This window comes from Ziziphus jujuba, chromosome 9, assembly GCF_031755915.1.
Source record: "Ziziphus jujuba cultivar Dongzao chromosome 9, ASM3175591v1".
Classification (NCBI taxonomy): Eukaryota; Viridiplantae; Streptophyta; class Magnoliopsida; order Rosales; family Rhamnaceae; genus Ziziphus; species Ziziphus jujuba.
The window spans coordinates 1,334,851-1,356,541 of record NC_083387.1 but is presented as its reverse complement, the minus strand read 5'-3'; the positions used below and the strand labels follow the sequence as shown (position 1 = coordinate 1,356,541).

The 21,691-nt window shown below is 33.9% G+C and overlaps 3 protein-coding genes and 1 long non-coding RNA gene across 14 annotated transcripts; 2 read left to right on the top strand and 2 right to left on the bottom strand.

The window, feature by feature from the left end:
- Nucleotides 1–1,826: 1,826 nt before the first annotated feature.
- Nucleotides 1,827–8,534, top strand: LOC107426163 (uncharacterized). Of its 11 annotated transcripts, XR_009640799.1 has the most exons (5): nucleotides 3,475–3,992; nucleotides 5,669–6,476; nucleotides 6,591–6,731; nucleotides 7,381–7,425; nucleotides 7,646–8,534. It is a non-coding gene; the product is annotated as an uncharacterized LOC107426163 (long non-coding RNA). The 11 variants fall into 11 exon arrangements; XR_009640797.1 differs by adding an exon at nucleotides 1,827–2,015 and having other exon boundaries at nucleotides 2,116–3,992; nucleotides 6,591–8,534; XR_009640801.1 differs by having other exon boundaries at nucleotides 3,474–3,992; nucleotides 5,669–5,827; nucleotides 5,911–6,476; nucleotides 6,591–8,534.
- Nucleotides 8,535–9,873: 1,339 nt separating this feature from the next.
- LOC125424082 (protein FAR1-RELATED SEQUENCE 9-like) lies at nucleotides 9,874–10,673 on the bottom strand. The gene is made up of 2 exons (XM_048480398.1): nucleotides 10,223–10,673; nucleotides 9,874–10,001 (listed from the first exon to the last, which is right to left on the bottom strand). Exons 1-2 carry the CDS (start codon nucleotides 10,671–10,673, stop codon nucleotides 9,874–9,876), a joined length of 579 nt encoding a protein of 192 aa, XP_048336355.1.
- Nucleotides 10,674–14,343: 3,670 nt separating this feature from the next.
- LOC107426151 (uncharacterized) lies at nucleotides 14,344–18,906 on the top strand. The gene is given in 6 exon segments (XM_025077176.3): nucleotides 14,344–14,392; nucleotides 14,695–14,762; nucleotides 15,053–15,561; nucleotides 15,563–15,801; nucleotides 15,804–15,952; nucleotides 16,388–18,906. Coding segments are annotated over 5 exon segments (1,011 nt in total). The 3' UTR covers nucleotides 15,950–15,952; nucleotides 16,388–18,906.
- Nucleotides 18,907–20,099: 1,193 nt separating this feature from the next.
- LOC107426150 (universal stress protein A-like protein) lies at nucleotides 20,100–21,241 on the bottom strand. Its single transcript, XM_016036257.4, has 4 exons — nucleotides 20,921–21,241; nucleotides 20,698–20,807; nucleotides 20,453–20,571; nucleotides 20,100–20,322 (listed from the first exon to the last, which is right to left on the bottom strand). The coding sequence occupies exons 1-4, from the start codon at nucleotides 21,102–21,104 to the stop codon at nucleotides 20,238–20,240; spliced, it is 498 nt and encodes a 165-aa protein (XP_015891743.1). The 5' UTR covers nucleotides 21,105–21,241; the 3' UTR covers nucleotides 20,100–20,237.
- Nucleotides 21,242–21,691: the final 450 nt, after the last annotated feature.

The window sequence follows — 21,691 nt, the reverse complement described above, 5'->3', positions numbered from 1 at the left end:
TTTGCAAATTGGGTTTTTATAGTGGTTGGTTTAGTGGGTCAAAGTAAAAGTAGAAGAAGTGCGAGTTGGGGCAGTGTTAGTGTTTGAAACGCGGATCACGCTTTGTACGCAAGTATAGCTGTAGCCTTTTTGTGTGTGGTGATGATTCTATCTAGATACACGTGGATCTCTCATTTTCAAGCAAGCTAGCTTTGTCTTTGTGGAATGTTCTTTAGTTTGCTTTTTTGATGCGTCCCTCTGTTTCTGTGGCTCAAAATTAAATGGAGACCGTCCGAAACAATATTTAATTTTATTTTTGAAGTCATTAAAATATATTAACAACTTAGATTAATACCTATAAATTGTAGGATTATAGAAACCTGTTTTTCTTTTTGATTAATTTTACAGCAAACAAGCTTAACATGGAACTAATGAAGGTATGTCAAAAGATGGATGAACTTGGTCTCAACTCGATGGCTTTAAACTCAAATGACAACGCGATATCGAAATTCTGTTGGTGTAGCAGCCATAGGAAAGAGCTTCAAAGTATTCCAAAAATTTGTCCTTTGTTTGTAAAGTCATCTTGTAATTAAGAGTCTAAGACCAGACCCGGTCTTTGATTTCAGAATAAGCAGAAATAAACAGGATAGGACCGCGGATGTCGTTTAAAGGCATGCACTTGAATATTGAAACCATTTCCACATCCCATATTTTACGCGCGCATCATAATTAGAAAACGCTCCTACTGGACGGAGACTTAAATTGTCCCATAGTCGAATTTATGACATTTCTTTGACTCTTACCTGACTACAATTTTCTAGATTCTTTTTTTTTTTCCTGCTTTTAGAGGGCGTTTGATTGTATGCATGTGTTAGAATGTGATATATATCTTTAAATTAGAGGCGGCAATTTAAATTATGATACGGTGACATGATTAGAAAACGACACAAAATAAATGGATTTAGATTTATCTTAAATGGATTCGGATTATAATCGGATCAACCTGTTTAATAAGATTATTAATCGTATAATTTTCAGATTGACCCATTTAACTCGAAATTGACACGCTATGACCTATTTAAATTTAATTTTAAATTATAATTTTAGCCATAATATATTATTTAACAAGTGAAAAATATTACAAATTTAAAAACTTTATAAAAGTAATTTTTTTATTATTAATTTTTTAAAGACAAATTTATAAAAGTAAATTTTTTTATTAATAGTTTAATTTCCAATAAATAGGTTAATTTTTAGGTTAACAGATCAATATTCAGTTTAATAGATTAACAAGTCAACACGATCTGTTAAAGTAATCGTGTTAAACAGATCGTGTCGGGTTGACCTATTTATAAATAGGTTGGATTAGTGTTTTAAATACCTGACACGATTAATAAATGGATCGGATTAAGATTGAGTATTTTTGACACGATTATTAAACGGATTGATACGAACCCAACACGTGAACACGAATTGCCACCTCTATTTTAAATCCACTATTTTCCATGCCAAATCCACATGGCAACAAATTGTTTTTATAGTTGTGTTTTCACCTTTTTTTTTTTCATTTCTTTTTCCTAAATACTAAAAAGGTTCTTAACGATCAAGTTCAGGAATTAACAACTAATATATATAACAGTTGTAAACGTATAGTTTATTTTGGTAATACTAAAAATTAATAAATTTGTTGGAAAAAAAAAGTTGGATATTAGATTATTTTTGTAAAATTATTTATAAAATTAGTTGATGCTATAATATTTATGGTCTGATGGTAATAATGACAGATGGAGGTCCTAAAGTATAAATTGAAAAAAAAAAAAAAAAATTAAGCCAAAACAAAACAAAACATTGAGCGCACAACATGGTTAAGACAAAATAGAGGCGCATAATATAGCAAAAGCCTCGTGAAACAGCAAGATCAAATTTTTATGTGTTATACAAAAAATATTCTAGCTCTAATAATTGCATAAAATATAGTTGTTGTTTTGGAGCTTGCTTTCCCTTGTAATTCTCGAGGTCCTAATTATATTCAACTGGTGAGGCCGCAATTTGGAATTTTTATTTTTTCAATTTTTTTTCTTTTTTTCACTGCGATCATGTTCTTCCTCCTGCTCAAATAGTTTGTAAATTTTACAGAGCAATGGCAAAGTTAATATATATAGAGAGGGCTAGGATCCGGTCCGACCTGATCAGTTTTTATCTGAATTAAAAACGTGAAATTTTTTCTGGCCGCTTGATTAAAAATGATGGTTCAAATTAGATTGTCTTTTCTACCCCATTTCCTGCCCATCTTTGATGCCATCTCCCACCTTCTCTCCTCCAATTCCAAGTCACCCACCACCACCACCAACACCAAACAACCCTCTTCTTCCTCAAGATCTACTCCGAACCAATTTTTTGGCGGCCAAAAAATTCAACCCCAGCGTCTATTCACCGAAGAAGACGAAACCCATCTCCTTCAAATCTTCTACCATGTCAGCAAACCATCACCTCCTTCATCCTCCATCAATTCACCCAACTTGAACCGCATCAAAAAGTCTCTGGAACTCAGATTTAGTCACACCTAGATCATTGACAAGCTCCTTCTTCTAGACCACGATTCAGAGGTTTATAAGATTGCAAGCAAGATCTGGGGGAGGAAAGGTTTGAACTCTCGAGGTGGCAAAATAGAAGAAGGGAAGGAAGAGAAGAAAGAAGAACAGAGAAATGGTGATGCGGGTTTGGAGGAGTTTCTGGTCCTAAAGCACGAGGTTTTGGGTTTTGCAGCGAAATGTGTTCTGGAAGAAGGGGCTAATGGCTTTGGAAGAGAAAACATTGGAGGGTTTGAATGAGAAATGGATGTTGCTGAAGATGGAAGAAGCTGAGGTCATGGCTCAGAGAGCAGAGCTAGAGAAAGAGGTCGGTGATTTGGTTGTGAGGGCTTTTTTAGCCTTCAAAGAGTAAATGATTTTTAGGGTTTTTATTTTATTTTATTAGAGTCGAAGAAAGAATTGTAATGTAGAGTACCAAATATTTTCGTGGTAATGATTTATGAAATTTTAGTGCTTTTGGATTCATTCTATTATTTTTTTTATTTAACTTTTTGTTTGCCAAATTTGCCAATAAAAGATGAGATGAAAATTTGAAAAACAATTGAAATCGACTGGGTGAAATCGAGATGAAAAACAATCTACGAATTGAAATCGAGAACCAAATAACAATTAAATTCAAAAAAAAAAAAAAATCCAACAAAAAGCAGCTCTGGTGAAGTTGTAGAAGCTAAAGGCATACTTGATCAAAGAGAGTGAGTGAGAGAGAGAGAAGGCAGATGGGTATGCGATCAAAAATGGATGGGAAAGGAAGGAAATGGGAAGAGGAAATCTAATTTGGACCGTTAATCTAATCGAACGATTAAGAAAATTTTCACTTTTTTTATCCGGATAGAAATGGTCAGGATGGACCGGATCCTAGCCCCTCTCAATATATATATATATATATATATATATATAGGGAGTCTACCATGAGGGACATCCACATGGGTTATGTGCGGTCTAAACATGTGAGGCAATTCCGTGCCCTTCGATTTGCATTTTTGGCATCAACGGCCCTGGACAAAAATTGCTCTCACGTACGAATTTTGGCCAAATCTCCCATTTCTGGTCTCTTCCCATTCGCAGCTTCCTTACTCTTCTCCTCTATTCCAGTGACGTTGCAAGCCACAAATGCAAGAGTAGAAGGTTGAAGGTTGTAAGAAATTTCCACCCTTCTCAACCCACCGTTCCAGCCAGCACTCGGGATCCAACCACCATTCCAGCCAACGTTCGCAATCTAGCCGTACCAGCCCCACCATTTTTTGTCTTCAAGTTCCATCGGCCAGCCCGCTATTCTCTGTATGTTTTCTTATCCTCATTTCTTTTTTTCTTTTTCTTTTCTTATTTGTTTTAGAGAACCTAATTTCCAAACTTTTACCACGAATTGCTTAGATGGGAAGCCGATGGGAATTGTTTGTCTTGTTTCCAGAGAATAGTTATCTTGTTCGTCTTGTTTCCCTGCTTTTTAAAATTATTATTCAGTTTTTAGCTCTCTGTTAGTTCAATTCTTTAAGATCTGTTTATAAACCCCCTTTTGTGAAGTCTTGAATGATATGCTTGTTTTATTATATATTATATCCTTTTTGTAGAAAAAAGAAGAAGTAAAAACTGAGAAACGGGAAAGAACCCGGATAGGAAATTTGAAATCAATTGGTTAAGCTAAATTTTGTATTTATTTATTTTGTTGTTTTATAGGGTTACGATGTTTTATTTGCATATGGTATGATTAGTCTGCTAATGAAATTGGATAAAAATTATTACAGCTTTTGCTATTTTGGGTTGGGTTTGGGGGATTGATGATGGTGAGAACTTCATGAACAATTCGACCATATCCACGACCATGGAAACATGTAGTGGATGTATCTGTTTACAGCTTGTATTGTTTATCTTACTCTTTTTGTATTTGAGATAGTGGCAGATGCAGTGTGGTTATGTTCCTCTTTATAAGCAATATAGTTCTATTATTTTGATATAGTAAAGCATAAACTGCTAGTTGAATAGTATGTTTCTAATGGTTAGTGAGTATACTTTGTGAATGGGAATTACAACCGTCTATAGCTGTGTTAGTCCAATATTTGTTGGAAGCCTTGCTGAGTCCAAGAATAGTATTGTATATCTTAGAAGTTATGCCACTCAAATTAGTTTTCTTTTCTATAAGAGAGAAATAAGGCAGAAGTTAATTGTAAGACAAATAAAATGAAAAACAGAATGTCATTTTTGCTTGTCCAAGTTCATCCTTCCATTTGATTGGTTTGTTTAGCTTATTCGTTGATCGATTTGCACAGGTTGCAAGGTTTGTGGCTAATTTACTTGTGATGAGGTCCGGTGTTTTGGCTAGGGCTTTTTTTCAGGCATACTGTCAAGCACTACCTAGCAAGTTTCTTGGCTTAGCTTTTCAATTTTAGCATGATTATCACACTATATGTTGCTGATGTGATATTACTATATTTAACCTTTATTTCTACTTAGTTTTTAAAATCAAATAATTATTTGTGTACATTCTTTTAAAGGGAGAGGGAGAGAATGCTGGTTCTCCATATACTAACGAACTCAACCCAACTGGCAACCTATATAAAATTTGCCAACTCATAACCACACATATTATCCATCCTAGTATAGTGTTGTATGCACTAAATTTATGTATTTATATTTATTTTTTAGGGTAAAACACATTAAATGTAAATATAATACAAAAATGTGGACATCCTTATATGTTAGCATTACCATTATATTCAAATGATAGCGAACAAAACGAAAGTGATTATAATAATGTAATTTTCGGATGCTTACTGGATAGATTAGAAAATAGATTTTGAAATGTAGGAGCATAGGTTTTGGGGGGAGTGGCAAAAAGGAGAATAAGATGATCTGGCATAATGTTAAAAGTGAATATTAAGCAAACCGTATGAATAGGGAAAAACTATATAATATATATGGCTTTGCTATAATTGCTATTGTTATTGCTATTGTTTTATAGTCATTGTTATTGCCAAGTTAGATTCATTCATGCATATAGAAAGGTTGCTGGTGGTTTTTGTATTTTTTGTTTTGTTTTTTTGTATGTTTTTTCATATCTTTTGGCTTTTATAGCTTATTAAATCCTACCTTGTCTTCTTTAGAGGTCAGAGTTTGAGATTAGTTGTGTAAGCATGTCAACAAGTACTAGTGATGTTCAACCTATCCGAATGTGCTCATGTGGGCAATATATGCATTTAAAAACATCGAGGACAGATAAGAATCCAAATCGTCAATTTTGAAAATGCTTAGATGGAGAACAGGTCATACATAATTATTAATGATTTAAATTTTCATTTATTTCTGCTTATAAAATTAAAAAATTATATATGTTTAGTTGACACAGGAAAAATGATGTGGTAAATTCATTTGGGCACAAGACGGGGAAGCTAAACGAGACAAAATAGATATACTTATCAGTGAAGTTCGTCGTTTATCTGTGCAAGTGGACAAATCTAATGATATGCTTGAAGCAATTCAGAAAAAAACTAAGAGGAGCGACCAAATTGACGTTAAGACTTTTATAGTTCTTGTTCTTTTATTATTTTTTTTCTTTAAAATGTTTGCGTAGTGATGTAGTCAAGTAATATATGTGTCTGTTTGGTTGGTAAACTAATTTGTGCTTGCTAAGCACCATATGTATCCTATTCAGCTTGCTACTTGTGTTGTTGAAATTGTCGGTTACAATTATATATGAAATATGACTTTTCAAGTATGTTGAACTATTTGGGGATTGAATCGCATTTCTCAATTGAAATATGACTTGTCAAGTAAGTGCTACTTAATGGCCCACTTGGCTCATGAAAGACGTCTCTGGTGAAAGTGAGCAATATTATTAGTCAATATTATGTTGAAAGAGATCAATCTTTGCATTAAGTGTTTGATTCAGCTCACCAAGCTACACATGCTGTGGTGAGTTTTATTCCCTTGTTAAATAGTTTTATGATATTTTCAAGTTTAAAGGAGAGAAACTCCTTTGAATTTAGAGATAGTCTGAGAATCCATGTGTTTTCTTGTGTTTTGCAGGTATGATTATTCTGGCTATGGACAATCTAATGGAAAGATATATATTCTATGTTCTTTTCCTCTAAAAGACTGAGCACATGTCACTGTTTAAAAGTTTTTAGAAGTCCAAAAAAGAATTTGAACTTTGTGCTTTTAAATAGGGTAGGTAGAGTATGAATATGCTAATAATTTTTAACATTTCCCAAGTTCATGCATGAAATGTTCTTACAAGCTAGTTGATGAATATTCAAACAAATTTTTAACATAATAGCTATGGTATTTATTTAGTTTCAAAATGATTTGATAAAAACAAAATATGAAACATAAAATACTGCACCAGACTATTTTTCTCTATGTTTCGTTTTTATGCTCATTTTCTAAGCAAGTTGGACTTACAATGTCCTCTTCCTTGTTTGGCTTGGTTTGAACATTTTTTATCTGCTTAGTTTCTGCATATAACTAAGAGCAAACTATTGATTATACGTGTAACATAATATTTCCCAATTAGCCAAGTGAGCAGGACACCTATGCGGGCATAGAGGCTGCGTATAAATGTCTCGAAGAAACATATGGTGTGAAAGAGGAAGACTAATAGCTTGAAACTAAATACTTTAGAGTGCTTAGTTTATACTTTAAAGTACTAAATACTTTATTTTCTTTTTCCATGTATGACAGTACAATTTACTAGTTGTTTGATAGCATGTACTCTACCATCATATATAATTTGATTTCTGTATGATAGTCTTGCTTTTTTCTGTTATAATTATATGAAACTAAAACTTACATTTGGATTTTTTTGGGTTATATGTAGTAATTTAGTGGCCAACAACTTCACAATAGATAGTTCAAACAACAGGTAGTTTTCTGCACTCTGTCCTTGGTGCTTGAACCTTACAACTCTAGCATGCATAAGGATGTTATAGTTAAAGCATTATTTATGAAACTTAATGCTGCAATGCACTCCAAATGATTTTAGTACAAATTTCCTGCATATCATGCATATGCCAATCATTTTCTTCTGAATATTGGATTACTAATTTACCTTTCTTCCAATGGTCCTTTGTCTATGCATCCAGGGGAAAAGAGTTTTAGAGAATTTCAACATACGAGAGGAGGTAGGTGGAGTTGGCTTCTCAAGCTGTCCAATGGGGTTTTAAGGCATTTTTATCAGAAAACTACCTCGAAATCCATCCTTTCATACCTACAGTCAGTAACAAATCTCCAAGCAATGAGAACAGAACTGGTCTGATAGTGGGCATTGTTGTTCCTGTTGGAGTTTTAAGCTTTCTATCTCTTTTGGTGGTTTTATATATTGTCTCTAAAAGAAGAAAGAAATCTCAAACAGATGATGAGGAAGGCTAGCCATTATCTTTGATGCATGTGCATTTTGGTTGTCTGACTTCTTTAGTGTTGTTTGCTTATGTTTGAAATCTTAGTGCCACACGTACATGTAAACCAATAAATAAAATTGTCACATAATTATGTGCTTAAGAGTTCATACTTCTCCAGAAGCTCTATGCTAAACGAAGAGGTATTAAGTTATGATAGTGCTTAATGTTTTCTTTGCAGATTACTTGACCGGATACTTGACCGACTAGAAGTTCGAAGACTTGAGCAGCCAAATGAGTGACAATGCAACCATAGGAAGTAACACTAACTACAACAATTCATCTGGCAAGCATGGTGGGAGATGTAGAACAATCTCCTGTCTATGGAAGTACAATGCTTATGCTTAAAAACTTCATTGAGGAGGGTAGATGAAAATTTGTTAGGATGCTTGTGCTTGTGCAAGCTGACACTTTGAAGTGCAGATTGATTGATCTGGAGGAAATGCACCATATGAACCATCTGGATTGAAATTGTTGTAACTCACTAGCTTTTAAATTGTAACCTGGATGTTTGTGCTATGAACAATTTACTAAAAGTTAAGTTCAATAAATAGTTGTTCAATTTGTATTCTTTTTATCTTTCTATTTTTTTTTTCCCAAAAGATGTGTACTGCTAGATAACCAATCAGAATGCATTGTTGGCATGCCTATAAATAACACTAGAAAATTTACTAAAGCATGCTCTACTCGATGGATTTTAACCAATTTACATGGTACAATAAGATCAACAGCTTTGGAGTAAATATGATATGGATTAAGATATGTGTCCTCTATATGTATACAAATGAATGTTGATCCATCAAATCATACGGATTTTATGTTTGAAAGGAATATAATCATAGGTGTCAACCAATGTATTCATATTACTTATTAACATGCACTTTCAGAAAGTGAATTCAGAAAAAGCATGGATGTATGCATGTTGTTTTTCTTTCTTGGTGTATAAATACCACTGTTCACACGATTATTCACGTGACTATTCACGTGAACTATTTACTTGTGTTTAAATAATTTTTTTTTTTAGATTTTTTTTTTTGGCTAAAATACCTGTGTATAAACATCAATCTCCATTGACAAGCAAGCATTTCGGCACTACATTTAACAAAATCCACCACCAATGTTTGTCTTCCTTCCTCCTTAGGTTCCATTAGATGGAGAAATATATTCAAAAGTTATAACCATCAGTACTAAAAGCTTGAGTGGAGCAAACCTAACTACCACATATTCCATATCATTTACAATATAATTGCAGCAATAGATAGTTACAATATATTTGAGAGACAAAGGCAAAACTCCAACAGCACTTCAAACTGCAACCACCAGTTCAAAAACCAAAACCAAAACTAATAAGATATTAATAAAATATAAAAATTAATTTGTTTTCTCATCAAAATAACTCCTGCAACCACCAACAGCACTTATGTAAGGCCTAGAACAACAATTTTTTTTTTGTTTTCTCATAAAAATTACTCCTGCAACCACCAAACTAAACTAAGGAATGTTACTATTTCCTCCATGCTGATGCAAGATACTTTATCAGACCTAGGGGGTCATTCCAAATTATTTCTCATGCAGTCCTGCCAAAACGAAGCAAGCTATTGGATAAGCAGCAGGTTAGTTCAAGAAAATGTTGAAGACGATATGGAAACCACAACTACTTATACTTGTAGAAGTAAAACTATCAGCTTCATATTCAAAGTCCGATACTTGTTAAGGATTTTTCCCATTTTGTGAGGACCTATATAGATGAGCAGCATGGTTTGTACAAGGTATGATCATACAAATTGTATAAGAATAATAAATAGTAAATGTTTTATTTTCTTACAGAATTTTTAGGAGTGGACAGTTTCTTTTCTCGTGCGATTGTCCAATTTTTCCACACCCATTGCAACGTCGACCTCTCTACTTTGTGGCATTTATTGCCTTCTCCTTCCCCCATTTGCCTTCACAGCAGGGTCTTTCAAAGCTTTATAGTCATGAGCAGTGCTATCTTTTTCGGAAATGCCTCCACTCTTCGCGTTGTTAACTATGGAATCAATCTTACCTAGCAAACTTTGAAGACCATCATTCACAATTACACTTGCCTCTTCATGTATTATGGCTTTATCAATTACTTCCGAAGCAAGTTTGAATAGTTTAGTTCATCAAGTCAACATTGAGCTACGTTGTCCACTTATCTCAACACCTTGCTTACAGTTATTATTTGTGATTTTGCACCTCTAGTCCACATTTTCATGATATATTGATTTGGCAAAGAAATGTTACCTAGTCGCAAGAATGACAATATATGTCTACAGGGAATTCCTTCACTCTCAAACTTCTTACATGTACAAGATGCAAAGTCCAAATGTTTATCATAAGCAATTTTCCGCATTCTTCGAACACCTTCTTTCGAACTACTCTCGACCACATACATTTTGTGTGTAGCATTTTCACAAACAAACTGTGGCATTGTTAGTAAGCTATGCCACAACTCATCTTGAAACTTAAGAAAAATCTTGCGTGTGTAAATCTTAGCCATTTGCTTTTCCATTTTCAATGGCAATTTCAAAACAGGCTTCTCATTAGTATCAACGTGATCAGCCCTTAACTCTTCGTGTCGTTGATGTGCAAACGCCCTATTAAATCGAAGTATGAAATCCATCAATAAGTTTCTCTTCGAAACATATTTCTTGAAAAATGCATGGGAGCTTTCTGCACGTTGGCTACTTGACATTCTAGTTAAGAATATATGGTTAATATATGCAGGCACCCATCTTGAACGTAGCTTAAATATTGATTTTAACCAATCATTGTCATATAGGCCTACCTTCTTAATGGTAGTCACCCAATTTCTTTCAAACTCTTTAGGGGATTCTGATTCCCAAATGCATTGCTTGAAGTCCTTATAAAATCTCTATAGGTGATTGCATTTAAATACATAGAGAACTTCTCTAGTATATGCCAACTACAATACCTATGAAATGTATTCAGTAAGCTCTGAGCTATAGCCTCTGTCATTGCAGGATCTTGATCGGTAATGATCATCTTTGGGATGTTAATCGGCATGCTATCCTTTAATAGCTCAAACAACCAAACAAATGATTCCGTTCTTTCATCACTTAAAAATGCACATGCAAAAAGTACCGTTTGACCATGATTGTTCACCCCAACCAAGGGTGCAAATATCATACCCTATTGATCAGTGTTGTAAGTTGTATCAAATATAACAACATCACCAAAACAGCCATAAGATCTTCTACACATCGAATCAGCCCAAAAATAATGCTTCAATTTACCATCATCATCTACATCTATTTTAAAAAAGAAGCATGGATCCCTTTCTTACTCGGTTAGGAAATATTCCTTTAAGAGTTCTGCATCTTGTCCTCTTAATTCATTCCGCACCTTAGTTTCATGGTTATAGATATCCTTCTTTGTATACCCAATATTCTCTATACCTCCAGCTTCAAATTCAAGAATGCTTATTTGGTGATGAGTTGTCACATTTGCTGCTGAAAACTGCAGGGTTAGTGATTTCTTGGCTTCAGAAATACTACGATGTGCCCTCAATAAATGCACTCTTCGAGGGGTTGATAATGGATGATATGTTCTTCAACAAATACAGTCATGACAAATTTTCCCAATTTTGACCTAACCACGGCAAGTTTAGCTTTACAATTTTCTCTTATCATCCCCTTACACTTTTTTCTCTCATCCTCCTTTATAGAAGATACTCCTTCTTTAAAACACACAAATTCTTTCCTAACAACTTCATTCGTTCCTTTACATCTCTTAGTCGAACTGCTATGAACACTAAATCCCGCCTCTTTCGCATATTTAAAGTAGAACTCATGTGCTTCATTTATCGATTTAAACTCTTGTCCAACATTTGGTTTGTAGTTTTTGGCCACTTGGGGAATGTAAACATCATCCACGGATTTTGAATGTGACAGCAGGGATATGTCTTCAACTCCTATACAAGCTGAATTTGCTTCCAACTGTTCTACACTCATGTTTCCAATATTGAAGAGCTAATTGCACTCAAACCAGCTTCTTATTGATGAATTTGTAACCTGATAGACAACAAAGCAAAACCATCATGAGAGGTGGTAATCTATTATATTTTTAGAAAGTTTAGTTTCTAAATAGAAGAGAAAAATGTTGAAAAATAAAAGGCACTTCAACCAAAATCTGACGAGTTTGCATTAAGGTAGCTTATCCAGCACACTATATAATGAAAGAAACAATTATGCCTGCATCAATAGGAAAAAAAAAAATAGAGAATATATGAGGGGCATATGCACTATATGATAATTGTAATGAAAATACATGTGCATTATATGATAATTATGAACACAGAAGTGTGTTAAGGCGTTAATAGCCAATTAATTTCAAGTATTTAAGACATAAGTATAGCAATGGCAACTCTCACACAACTTAACAAATCTATTCGAGCAATGGCACTGCACCCTAAAGAGTATGCGCATGAAGATATGACTTCTTATTTCTTGCATGATTAAAGAATAAGCTCTTAAACAAAAGTATGACAAACTAACATATCAAGATCATTATCCTTCCACGTACACATAGCAAAAAGAACAAATAAAGAATATGAATTAATACAACACAAGATAGACAAATCAATAGCATAAAGGCAGAAGATGAACATAGTCATGCTAGTCTCCATACAGAAAAAGTTTGAGCAAGGAAATTCTACTATATTCATTCTAACAAAAGTCAATACATTAACAAGATTAAAGTTAAACTGGAGATGATAATTTTGATAAACAAAAAGACCCTGCTCATAAATTTGATTTCCATTTCAGTCATTGAAGTAAAATAAACAGTTTGAAAGAAAAAGATGTGCAACAATGTCTAAGCAGCAAGAAAGAGTATGAGGAAATTTAAACTTTGTCTTTATATCAGTTTTAAAGCTCCTCTAAATGTCTAGAATTGATAAACAATTTAATCTGGGGCTGGCTGTAGAATACATCAAATGGTCCTTCAAGATGCTAGTCACTGGCTTTTAAAGCCTGGAGGGTTATTTTTTCACTGCAAAAAAATAAAAAGATAAAAAATAAAAATATAATAATAAAAAAGATATTTATTTTTTCCTGAGGGAGGGCTAACAAATTAAAGGAAATCAATAACTAAGTCGCAAGAAAGCTGAACACGGTTTATTAAGTCCAGCAACTCTACATGTATTACAACTTATGCATTCCAAGAAAACAAAGTGTAATGCTGAGCACTAAGCCATAGTGCAGCCCAGTATGTTTAAACTGCTTGCTTCTTCTTTGTTAGTTCATGATTTTGTTGTTAGTTCATGATTATGTTGACTATTAATGTTGACTTTTTTCTTAATTGACTTTCGGTAACCAACAAAATCATACTTTCAGTTTTAACAATTTCACTCTACTCTCAAACCAACAAACTCATATTTTCAATTTTAACATTTTCGGTAACCAACAAATACACTCTTACTCTCAAACCAACAAAATCATATCTTCAGTTTTAACAAGTTCAACGATGCAAGACTACATAAAAGATAGTGATAATTTGGTATCTCTACATGATCGGATCCAACATAAAACTAGAATGAAAAAAAAATAAAATTACAAAACATTAACTCACCAACAGAGTAGAAGAGCCAGAATACAGACATGCAGAGTATAAGAGGTGGTGCGAGCTGGTGGGTACAGAGAAGGGTGGCAATGGTGGTGCAATCTTTTGGCAAAGTCCTTTCGATCGGGTGAGAGCGGAAATGTTAGCTGCTGCAAGCGGGGAAGGGCTCAGGGGAAATTTGCGAATTGAAGCTGGGTTCAATCTCACATGAGAATTGCAACTGAAGCTGAGTTCAATTTCCCACCATTCGTGCCAGGTCTTAAAATCGAAGGACAGGGAAATTCAGCATGTTTTTGGACCGCATATAACCCATACGGATGGTCCCCATATTAGACTCTCCCTATATATATATATATATATATATATATTTTTTTTTTTCTTTTATGTATGTATGTGTGTGTATATATGCATGTGTGTATGTATGTGGGTATGTATGTATGCATGCATGCATGTATATATATATATATATATATATGTATGTGTGTATGTTTCTATATGAATGTGCATGTATGTAAGTATGTGTAATGATATGCCATTATTATTAATGAATTCATATTATATATCTATATTAGGCATGGCCAAAATCGTTGGTCTTGCCTCATTCTTTAGTAGCTAATTGCTCATTACTTCACTTGAAGTCTAGGAACATAGGCCACATCATATTTTCATTACTTTCGTTTGAAACTTGATTTCTAGATCATACCAGGCAAATTGAAAATTTAATTTATTAAGTGTCTTTGGATTTGATGCTTAATATTTATAGATAAATGATGTTGATGTAAATGACAAGTCCCTCACTCTTAAACATTCAGTTCTCTGTTTCTGCTGCAGGTTGTCCATGATGATGGTGGAGTATGCCACAACATATTTATGTCATTTTACCATTATAGTTGAATATGTAAATTTCACCTTTTTTCTTTTTTTGTCCCCATATTTTCTTCTTGAAATGCCACAAGTGCCTTGACCAAATTCTTTGTAGCTCCTACCTTGAGCTATAAATGCAGCATGTGGTGGACTTGTAGATGCTCGAATCCCTCTTAAGCATCTTTCTGGTAATGAGGCTTATGATTGTCATCGTTTTTTTCTCATCTTCTGATGAATGCTTGCTGACTGTATTGTACTGGTTTGTTCAGTTGCAATATGTTGTGGCTTGGCAGAAAGTGGCTATGCTATACCAGATCCAACCAAGCTAAAAGAGCAGGTTCTTATTGTTTTTGTGTTTCACTTTATGAATTAATGAAGTACTAGGTTAAACAGTTTGGGTAGTTATTTTGCCCCATTGCTGTACCTCTTTCACTCCACAGTTTGTTTGTTTCTTTTTTCTTTTTCTAAGGGCATGTTTAGCATGTATTAGTCCGTATTGTATTATGTAATACAACTGCCACGGGTATTGTATTATGTAATACCGTCCGTGCTTTTTAATACCATTCACGGTGTATTACTAATACACTCGATTTTCTTTGTATTAGCTAATACAACCGAACAAATTGAACTCTCCCTCATCTGCAACCGCACCGGCTCTCCTTCCAGAAACTATACAGCAGAGTTTCTTCAAGTAAGGCACTTTTCTTCTCAGATCAAAGCTTTCGTTTCGTTTCGTTTCTTTTTTTTTTCTTTGTATTATTTTTATTTTTTTCTTTGGTTTCCTCTCCATACCGCGAAAACTCATCTCTCTACAGATCCAAAACATGGTATTTCTTAGAGATCAAATGGAAAAACTTGTACTTGTACGCCCTCTTTATAGCCTTACCCATTACCTCTTTAGCCGAGATTTTCATCTTCTTGACTTTTACCGGTAACCCAACTTACAGATTTGGTTTTTTCCAGCAATCAGCAGTGGTATTCCTCTTCTGGGTCCTTATCCTTTTGATCATTTTCTGAGAAAATTTTAACCTATTACACATTAATGAAGGCTTTGTGTTCGTCTTGGTGGGGATTTCTTTTCTTGCTGGGTATTTAGTGATCGACAAGGGGATTACGAGTCTCAGTGGCACTGTTTATGTTATGAGGTGCTTTAGCACTTATCTGTGCTGGCTGTTGTATGTATTTGTCAATTAGACCCTAGTCGTTCTTCGCAGAGTTTTTGCTATCTTCGGGATTGATTTTCAAAGGTACATGGATTTTGGAAACTGGGTATACCGATGTGTTTGCCTTGAAAGGGTGTCAGAAAATTTCAATGGTTTTGGCCAAGGAAGATGCTTTGATGAAGTAATTGTTCACTGGGCATGCAATTGGAGTCTTGTATTGAGTTTTGTGTCATTTGGATTGGTTTTGAGCAAAAGGAGATCGAGAAATGGTGAAGCAGGAGGGTCGTTGCTAGCTCAGCTTGACTCACAGACTGTGTTCATGTGTCCAAATGCTGAGCTTGAGCTTGAATTGAATGAATGAAATGTACGTCTATATCTCTTTGCTATGTAATGAAGTTCAAAGTTTTGATGAAGATTACATTTTTTTTTTTTAATGTCCTTTTGGTGACTAGTTTTTTTAATATCACGAATTGATATTCAGCAATAGTTGCTTGCTTACTGTTACTTTCTGAGTTTTGTTAATGGCATATTAATGTTATGAGTTTCAATGAGATGGACTGAGTTTCTGTGTGAAAGCTGTTGCAATTATTGGTTCATACTATCCTGGCTTCACAACTGAGACCATTTATCTTTTCTCAAAAATGTTAATAACCTTATAAAGAAATAACAGTGTGTCTATCCATGGTCAAGAACAAAGTAGATTCGGTTTTGTACGCATTCATCTTTATTATGTCATCATATTTAAAAGTTTCCCTGTACATGCTTGGTTCTGGTTTTTCACCTTAAAACTTATATGCAGGTACATGGCATATTTCTTCTAACCTCAGTGCACATGAATGTACATATTTAACTACGAGTAAAATAGCAATATACATGTCATGGAAAAGAAGCTCTTCTAATTTTCTCCAACCCCTTGAAGAAGAAAACTTGGGTATTTTCAACAATATGTAAGTTGAAGGCATACCTTGAACTTTTTCATTTTCTTCTTCCTCTGAACTTGGCTTAGGTAGGAGCTGTAAATTCAGTATATAAATTCAATTTCTTGTCTTGGTAGGTACTCTCTTGTCAATATCTGGCAAGGGTATGCAGTTTACTTGCTTTACATTATTGTGGTATCGTTTTGAGTTAATTTTTTTATTTTTATTTTTTTTAATATGAGGAGAAATAAAAGAGTAGGTATTTATGGTTTGAAATTTATACCAGAGCTAGCCCTTCCAAGCGCTTTCTCATTCTTCTTTGAATGAAGCCTCTGGTGCTCTGAACAATGTTTTCAGGGATAATGTGAGGAGCATGGCACTTAAGAGTTCCAGGACCAACCTGGAGAAAATCTTGCAGCAAAGGAAAAAAACTCAAGATACATGTTACCTTTTCATGGAATTTAGCAAAGGCATGGAAATTCAATAGACTCCAAACAGTTTTGTCCACTCTTTTATTGTCCACATAACGTGAAGATATATCTGCCCATGTTCATATAAAATGTTATCATTTGATTCAAGTCAAACTTTCTTAATTTCTTTTAATATTAGACTTTATTATTGTCATGAATTATAATAATAATAATATACAAAATGGAAAGGGGAACATATGATATTTTTGTAATATTTATTTTTTTAATAGCAATAATTTATTAAATAATAAAAAATAAAAAATAATACAGTACAATACACTGTTGTATCAAACAAGGTATTATTTTATACGATCCTGCACCAAACATAGCATAGGTATAATATAATACATTCCAGTACAATTCAAAACAATATAACTCATACCAATACAATTCAATACTGCATACCAAACGAACCCTAAAAAAATTAAAACCTTATATATATATATATATATATGACATACATACAATGTGCACAAATATACAACACTGTATTATGTTTTGTTTGCATAGTTGTGTTTACCAAAGGAGATTAGACTGTTCTTTATGGCATTGTGACACAGAGATGGGAATTTCTGAAAGTTGAAAAGTATTGTTTTTTAGTTAATGACATTGGACCTTTAACTTACCTCAACTTCAACTTTTCATTTCACCTCTTGAGCCAACTAAATTTAATATCTACATATAACAACATGCTTGCTATTTTTTGAAATGGCAGAGAACAAAGGCCTTTATATATTTGGTATTCCCAAATTCGGTTCTCTCTCTGTCCTTCCGAATGGCTCATTATAAATGGAAGGTGGTGAACCTTTGGAACATGGGATCATCACATCTTTATTTATTTTATTTTATTTTTTGAGGAAATCATCACGCCTTTTACCCAGGGTTCCATGTCAGGTATGGGTCATTCTTATTCCTTCTATTTATCATCTCTAAATAATCTTATCAATGGACATTTTTTGCTTTTCCATGGAGTAATCAAAGTTTTCTTACGTGCCTTCCTTTCCTTAGCTCAATTAATCTTCACCATATACAAGTGATGCCTCTTAATTAACATGGTCAGTTAACTTGTAGAGGGAAAGTGGATGATATATACATATATATCATCTGGTGGAACTGTTATCTAGGAATGCCCCCACTAAAGGATAACCTGTATAAGGTCACCGGATGAGTTATGAATAGGCCATGGATGAACATGATGCAAAGCACTAGGAAGGAGATAGCTACTCTTTTTCTGAATGTATATATGACATTTCTGACAGAATATAGATGGCTGAGCCAGTCTAATATTGTTCTCCTAGTTTCAATTGAAGTTGTGTCTTTCATTCACAATGTGCATGTCATATTATTGCATATCTAGATGGTGTACAATGATCTAATTAGCGCAGTGTTGTCTAAATTTGTTCAAGTGGACGAATATCTTCACTGCCTAGCTACAACGAGGGCGTGCTGCGAGTTCAACGATGTCTGGTTTTGATTTTTTGAGAAGGAGCTGGCAACCGCAACACCCAAGTTGACTTATCTACAGCTGGATGACGTAGAATGTAACTATCTTCTGCAGATTGACTTATCTACAGCTGGATGACGTAGAATGTAACTATCTTCTGCAGATTGACTTATCTACAGCTGGATGACGTAGAATGTAACTATCTTCTGCAGAGCCCTCAATGGCAGGAATCCTTTTTGTTCCCTTTTTTTTTTTTTTTTTTTCTTTGCTCCACCGCTTCTTCTTACCTGGTGGATAGTAGTTTTTGTCCCCTCAAAAGTTTATTAGATCTCCAAGTCAATTAGACTAAATGCTCTCTACCATTGCAAAATTACGTTTCAGTATGACAGTATCGTGTATATATATATATATATATATACGTATATTCTTTTGATTAATGAATATGCTTGTAACCGTGATATATATATATATATATTCTTTTGATACATATTTGATTCTTTTCCCTCTTTCTTCCTTCGTTACCAATTGAATTCTCATCCTCCCAGATGCAAATGAGGTTTAAAAATGGTGTTATAAGACATAATCAGAGTATAAAGACATAATCAGGGTATAAAGATTGGTCCTTTTCTTTTGTTCGGTAGAACGATGCTGAGATTAACATTTTGTTCTTGTTTTTCTATTTTTGTTTTTTAATTAATTACGAAACAGAACAGTGCTTAACATTTTGACAATCATGAATAAACTAGTTGTTTGTTTAAGTGATTGCTTTCCGTACGCTCTTGTTTTTGTTTCTTGTTCTTTTATTCGTTGGAGAAATTGGATGGGAAAGCTTGTTGTTGCTTTATGAATAATCTTTCAAATAGTTGAAGTATTCATTTTTTGCTCGTAAATGAGAATCTAAACTATTTGGTTGTTTAGGCTTAGTCATGTGCATTATCTTAGTTATGTGCATTATCTTAGTTATGTGCATTATCCTGATTGGTCATACTCTTTAATAGCATTTTGTTGATTTCAGCGGTTTTTGCTCTTATAGTGTTATCAGACCGATTCTGGCTATGAATATGGTGTATGAAGTAGATTGTTAGTTTCCTCGACTTCTCATTCGGTATGAGGTGCGCGTAACCTCGTTAAGTTATTAAAGTTAATACAAAGCCCTGAGTAAGTTTATAATTTATGCTCTTCGGTATTCGTAAGAACGCAAGCTAATCTTGAATCTTGTAATCCAAACAGTTTAAATTTTAGCTAAGAATGGAGTTAGAGAACTCAACGGGACTTGTGGGGTGAAAGCAGCAAAGACAGTGGAAACCATTACTGGGTTTTATCACCTAAAACCAAGTCTCACTTGGTCACTTTGTATGCAGGGTTGCTTATATAGTCATTCAGATCGATTAGATTGAACTATTGCTGTTGAATTCTGCAATGAAGTTTGTTGTTCAGGTGCTCCGGAATCTTATATTTATTAGCCCTATATTTGGAACAATTCCAAGCCTTGATTCAAAATTTGTATTCAATTTTTTTGTCTCCTGAAGAAAACATAGTCTTTTGTTTTTTTCGCCCCCTCTGTGTAAAACGGCAGGTTAAAGTCTGTGAATGCCAATATTGACCACTGTTGGTCCCAAATTGTATACAAAGTTGCTAATTGAGGCGCTTTTTTTTTTTTTGGTTTTTGCTTGAATCAAGTTAAAATCATAATTATATTCTTTTTTCTGATTTCTTTTCTCTACAGCAATTTCATGAAATTTAAAACTAAATACATATCCATTATCTTCCTCACCACTCCTTTGGAAGAAACCACTTCTTCATGGTGAAGAAGGGAACTCAGTTTCGAGCGGGATGCTTCACAATCACCACCGGACATTTGACATGCTTGGCACAGTAATCACTCACGCTTCCAAGAAGAGCCCTGCAAATCAAATGGTAGGAGGAAAAAAAAAAAAAAAAAACAATTTGAAACAATTAGGCTCCATAAATATTAAACATGAATAATACAGAAATATGGATAAAATATCATTGCTGAGTTTTGAGTTTCCAACCTCTTAAAGAAACCATAGCCATGGCTTCCCATAACCAAAGTGTCCGCTTTCAGCTTCTCAACCGTATTACATATCACATCCTTAGCCTCTCCCCTCCCAACTATTCTCTGTATTTTAATCTGCAAAAAGACCCAATTTTTTTAGTTTTTTATTTTTTATTTTTATCATTCGTTCTGTATTTCCAACTTTAAAAGCAAAAAAAATTAGAGATATCAGAAACAAGAAGAAAAAAAAGAATGGGTTACATGAGAATCGAAGTTATTGTAGACAGCTTCGGCTCTTTCCATAACTGAATGAACCAGTTCATTCCCGTATTTCTCCATGGTTGCAACTACATCGCTGGAAAACATGTACCCTGTGTGAATTGCCAAAACCATAAGTTCATAGTCTCTCCAAATCAATTCAATTTTATTTTTTTTAAATAAAAATTCAAAGCCAAAAAAGGGTGTATTTTTTATTTTTTCGAACCTGCAGCATCGTAAGTGGAGTGGACAGGAGATTGTGGCTTGACATAGAGAAGAATGAGAGTACTGTTGGTGTCTTCGGCGAAGAGAGTTTTGAGACACCATGAAAGAGCAAACATGCTTTCTTCGCTCTCATCCACTGCTACCACTATCTTGCTATCTCTCTTTATCGGCTTTGCTCCTTCCATTGCTATAACAAAACGGAACTCTTCTTCCTTTACTTTTTTTTCCTCGGAAATTTCTTGGCCTTAAGATGTTGGATAAAATAAAGCGAAACGAATCCAAAATTTATAGCAGCGAATACTGGGTAGTTGCCGCGGATTTGTAGTTGTTTCAAGTCCTTAAATCTGTGGGATCTACAAAATTTATTCGATTTATGTAAATGGAAATTGATTTGTAATTATTATTGAATAAAACAACGGTAGTAGAATATTAACGTGAAAGAGACCCATTGGCCTATAAAAACTTGACGATTGGTCGAAATAATGAAGAAGCGTACAGTAGAGCAAAATTATATGCACCATAAGATTATATTGATGCTATTACTCTCCGAGAAATACTGCCTTCAAGTACTAAAAAGAATTTTGTTGAATATTTTAGATACCAAATAATTTGTATATATTTTTTTTTTTTTGGGGTAATTTATCTATTACAAAATATCTTTGCTAGAACAAAGCTGTAGCAATCGTAGAACTGATCCAGAAATCCAAAACCAATCAGCAGAAGAGATATTTAGGAGGTCGTTGATTGCAAAAGATAGATGCACTTTTTTTCA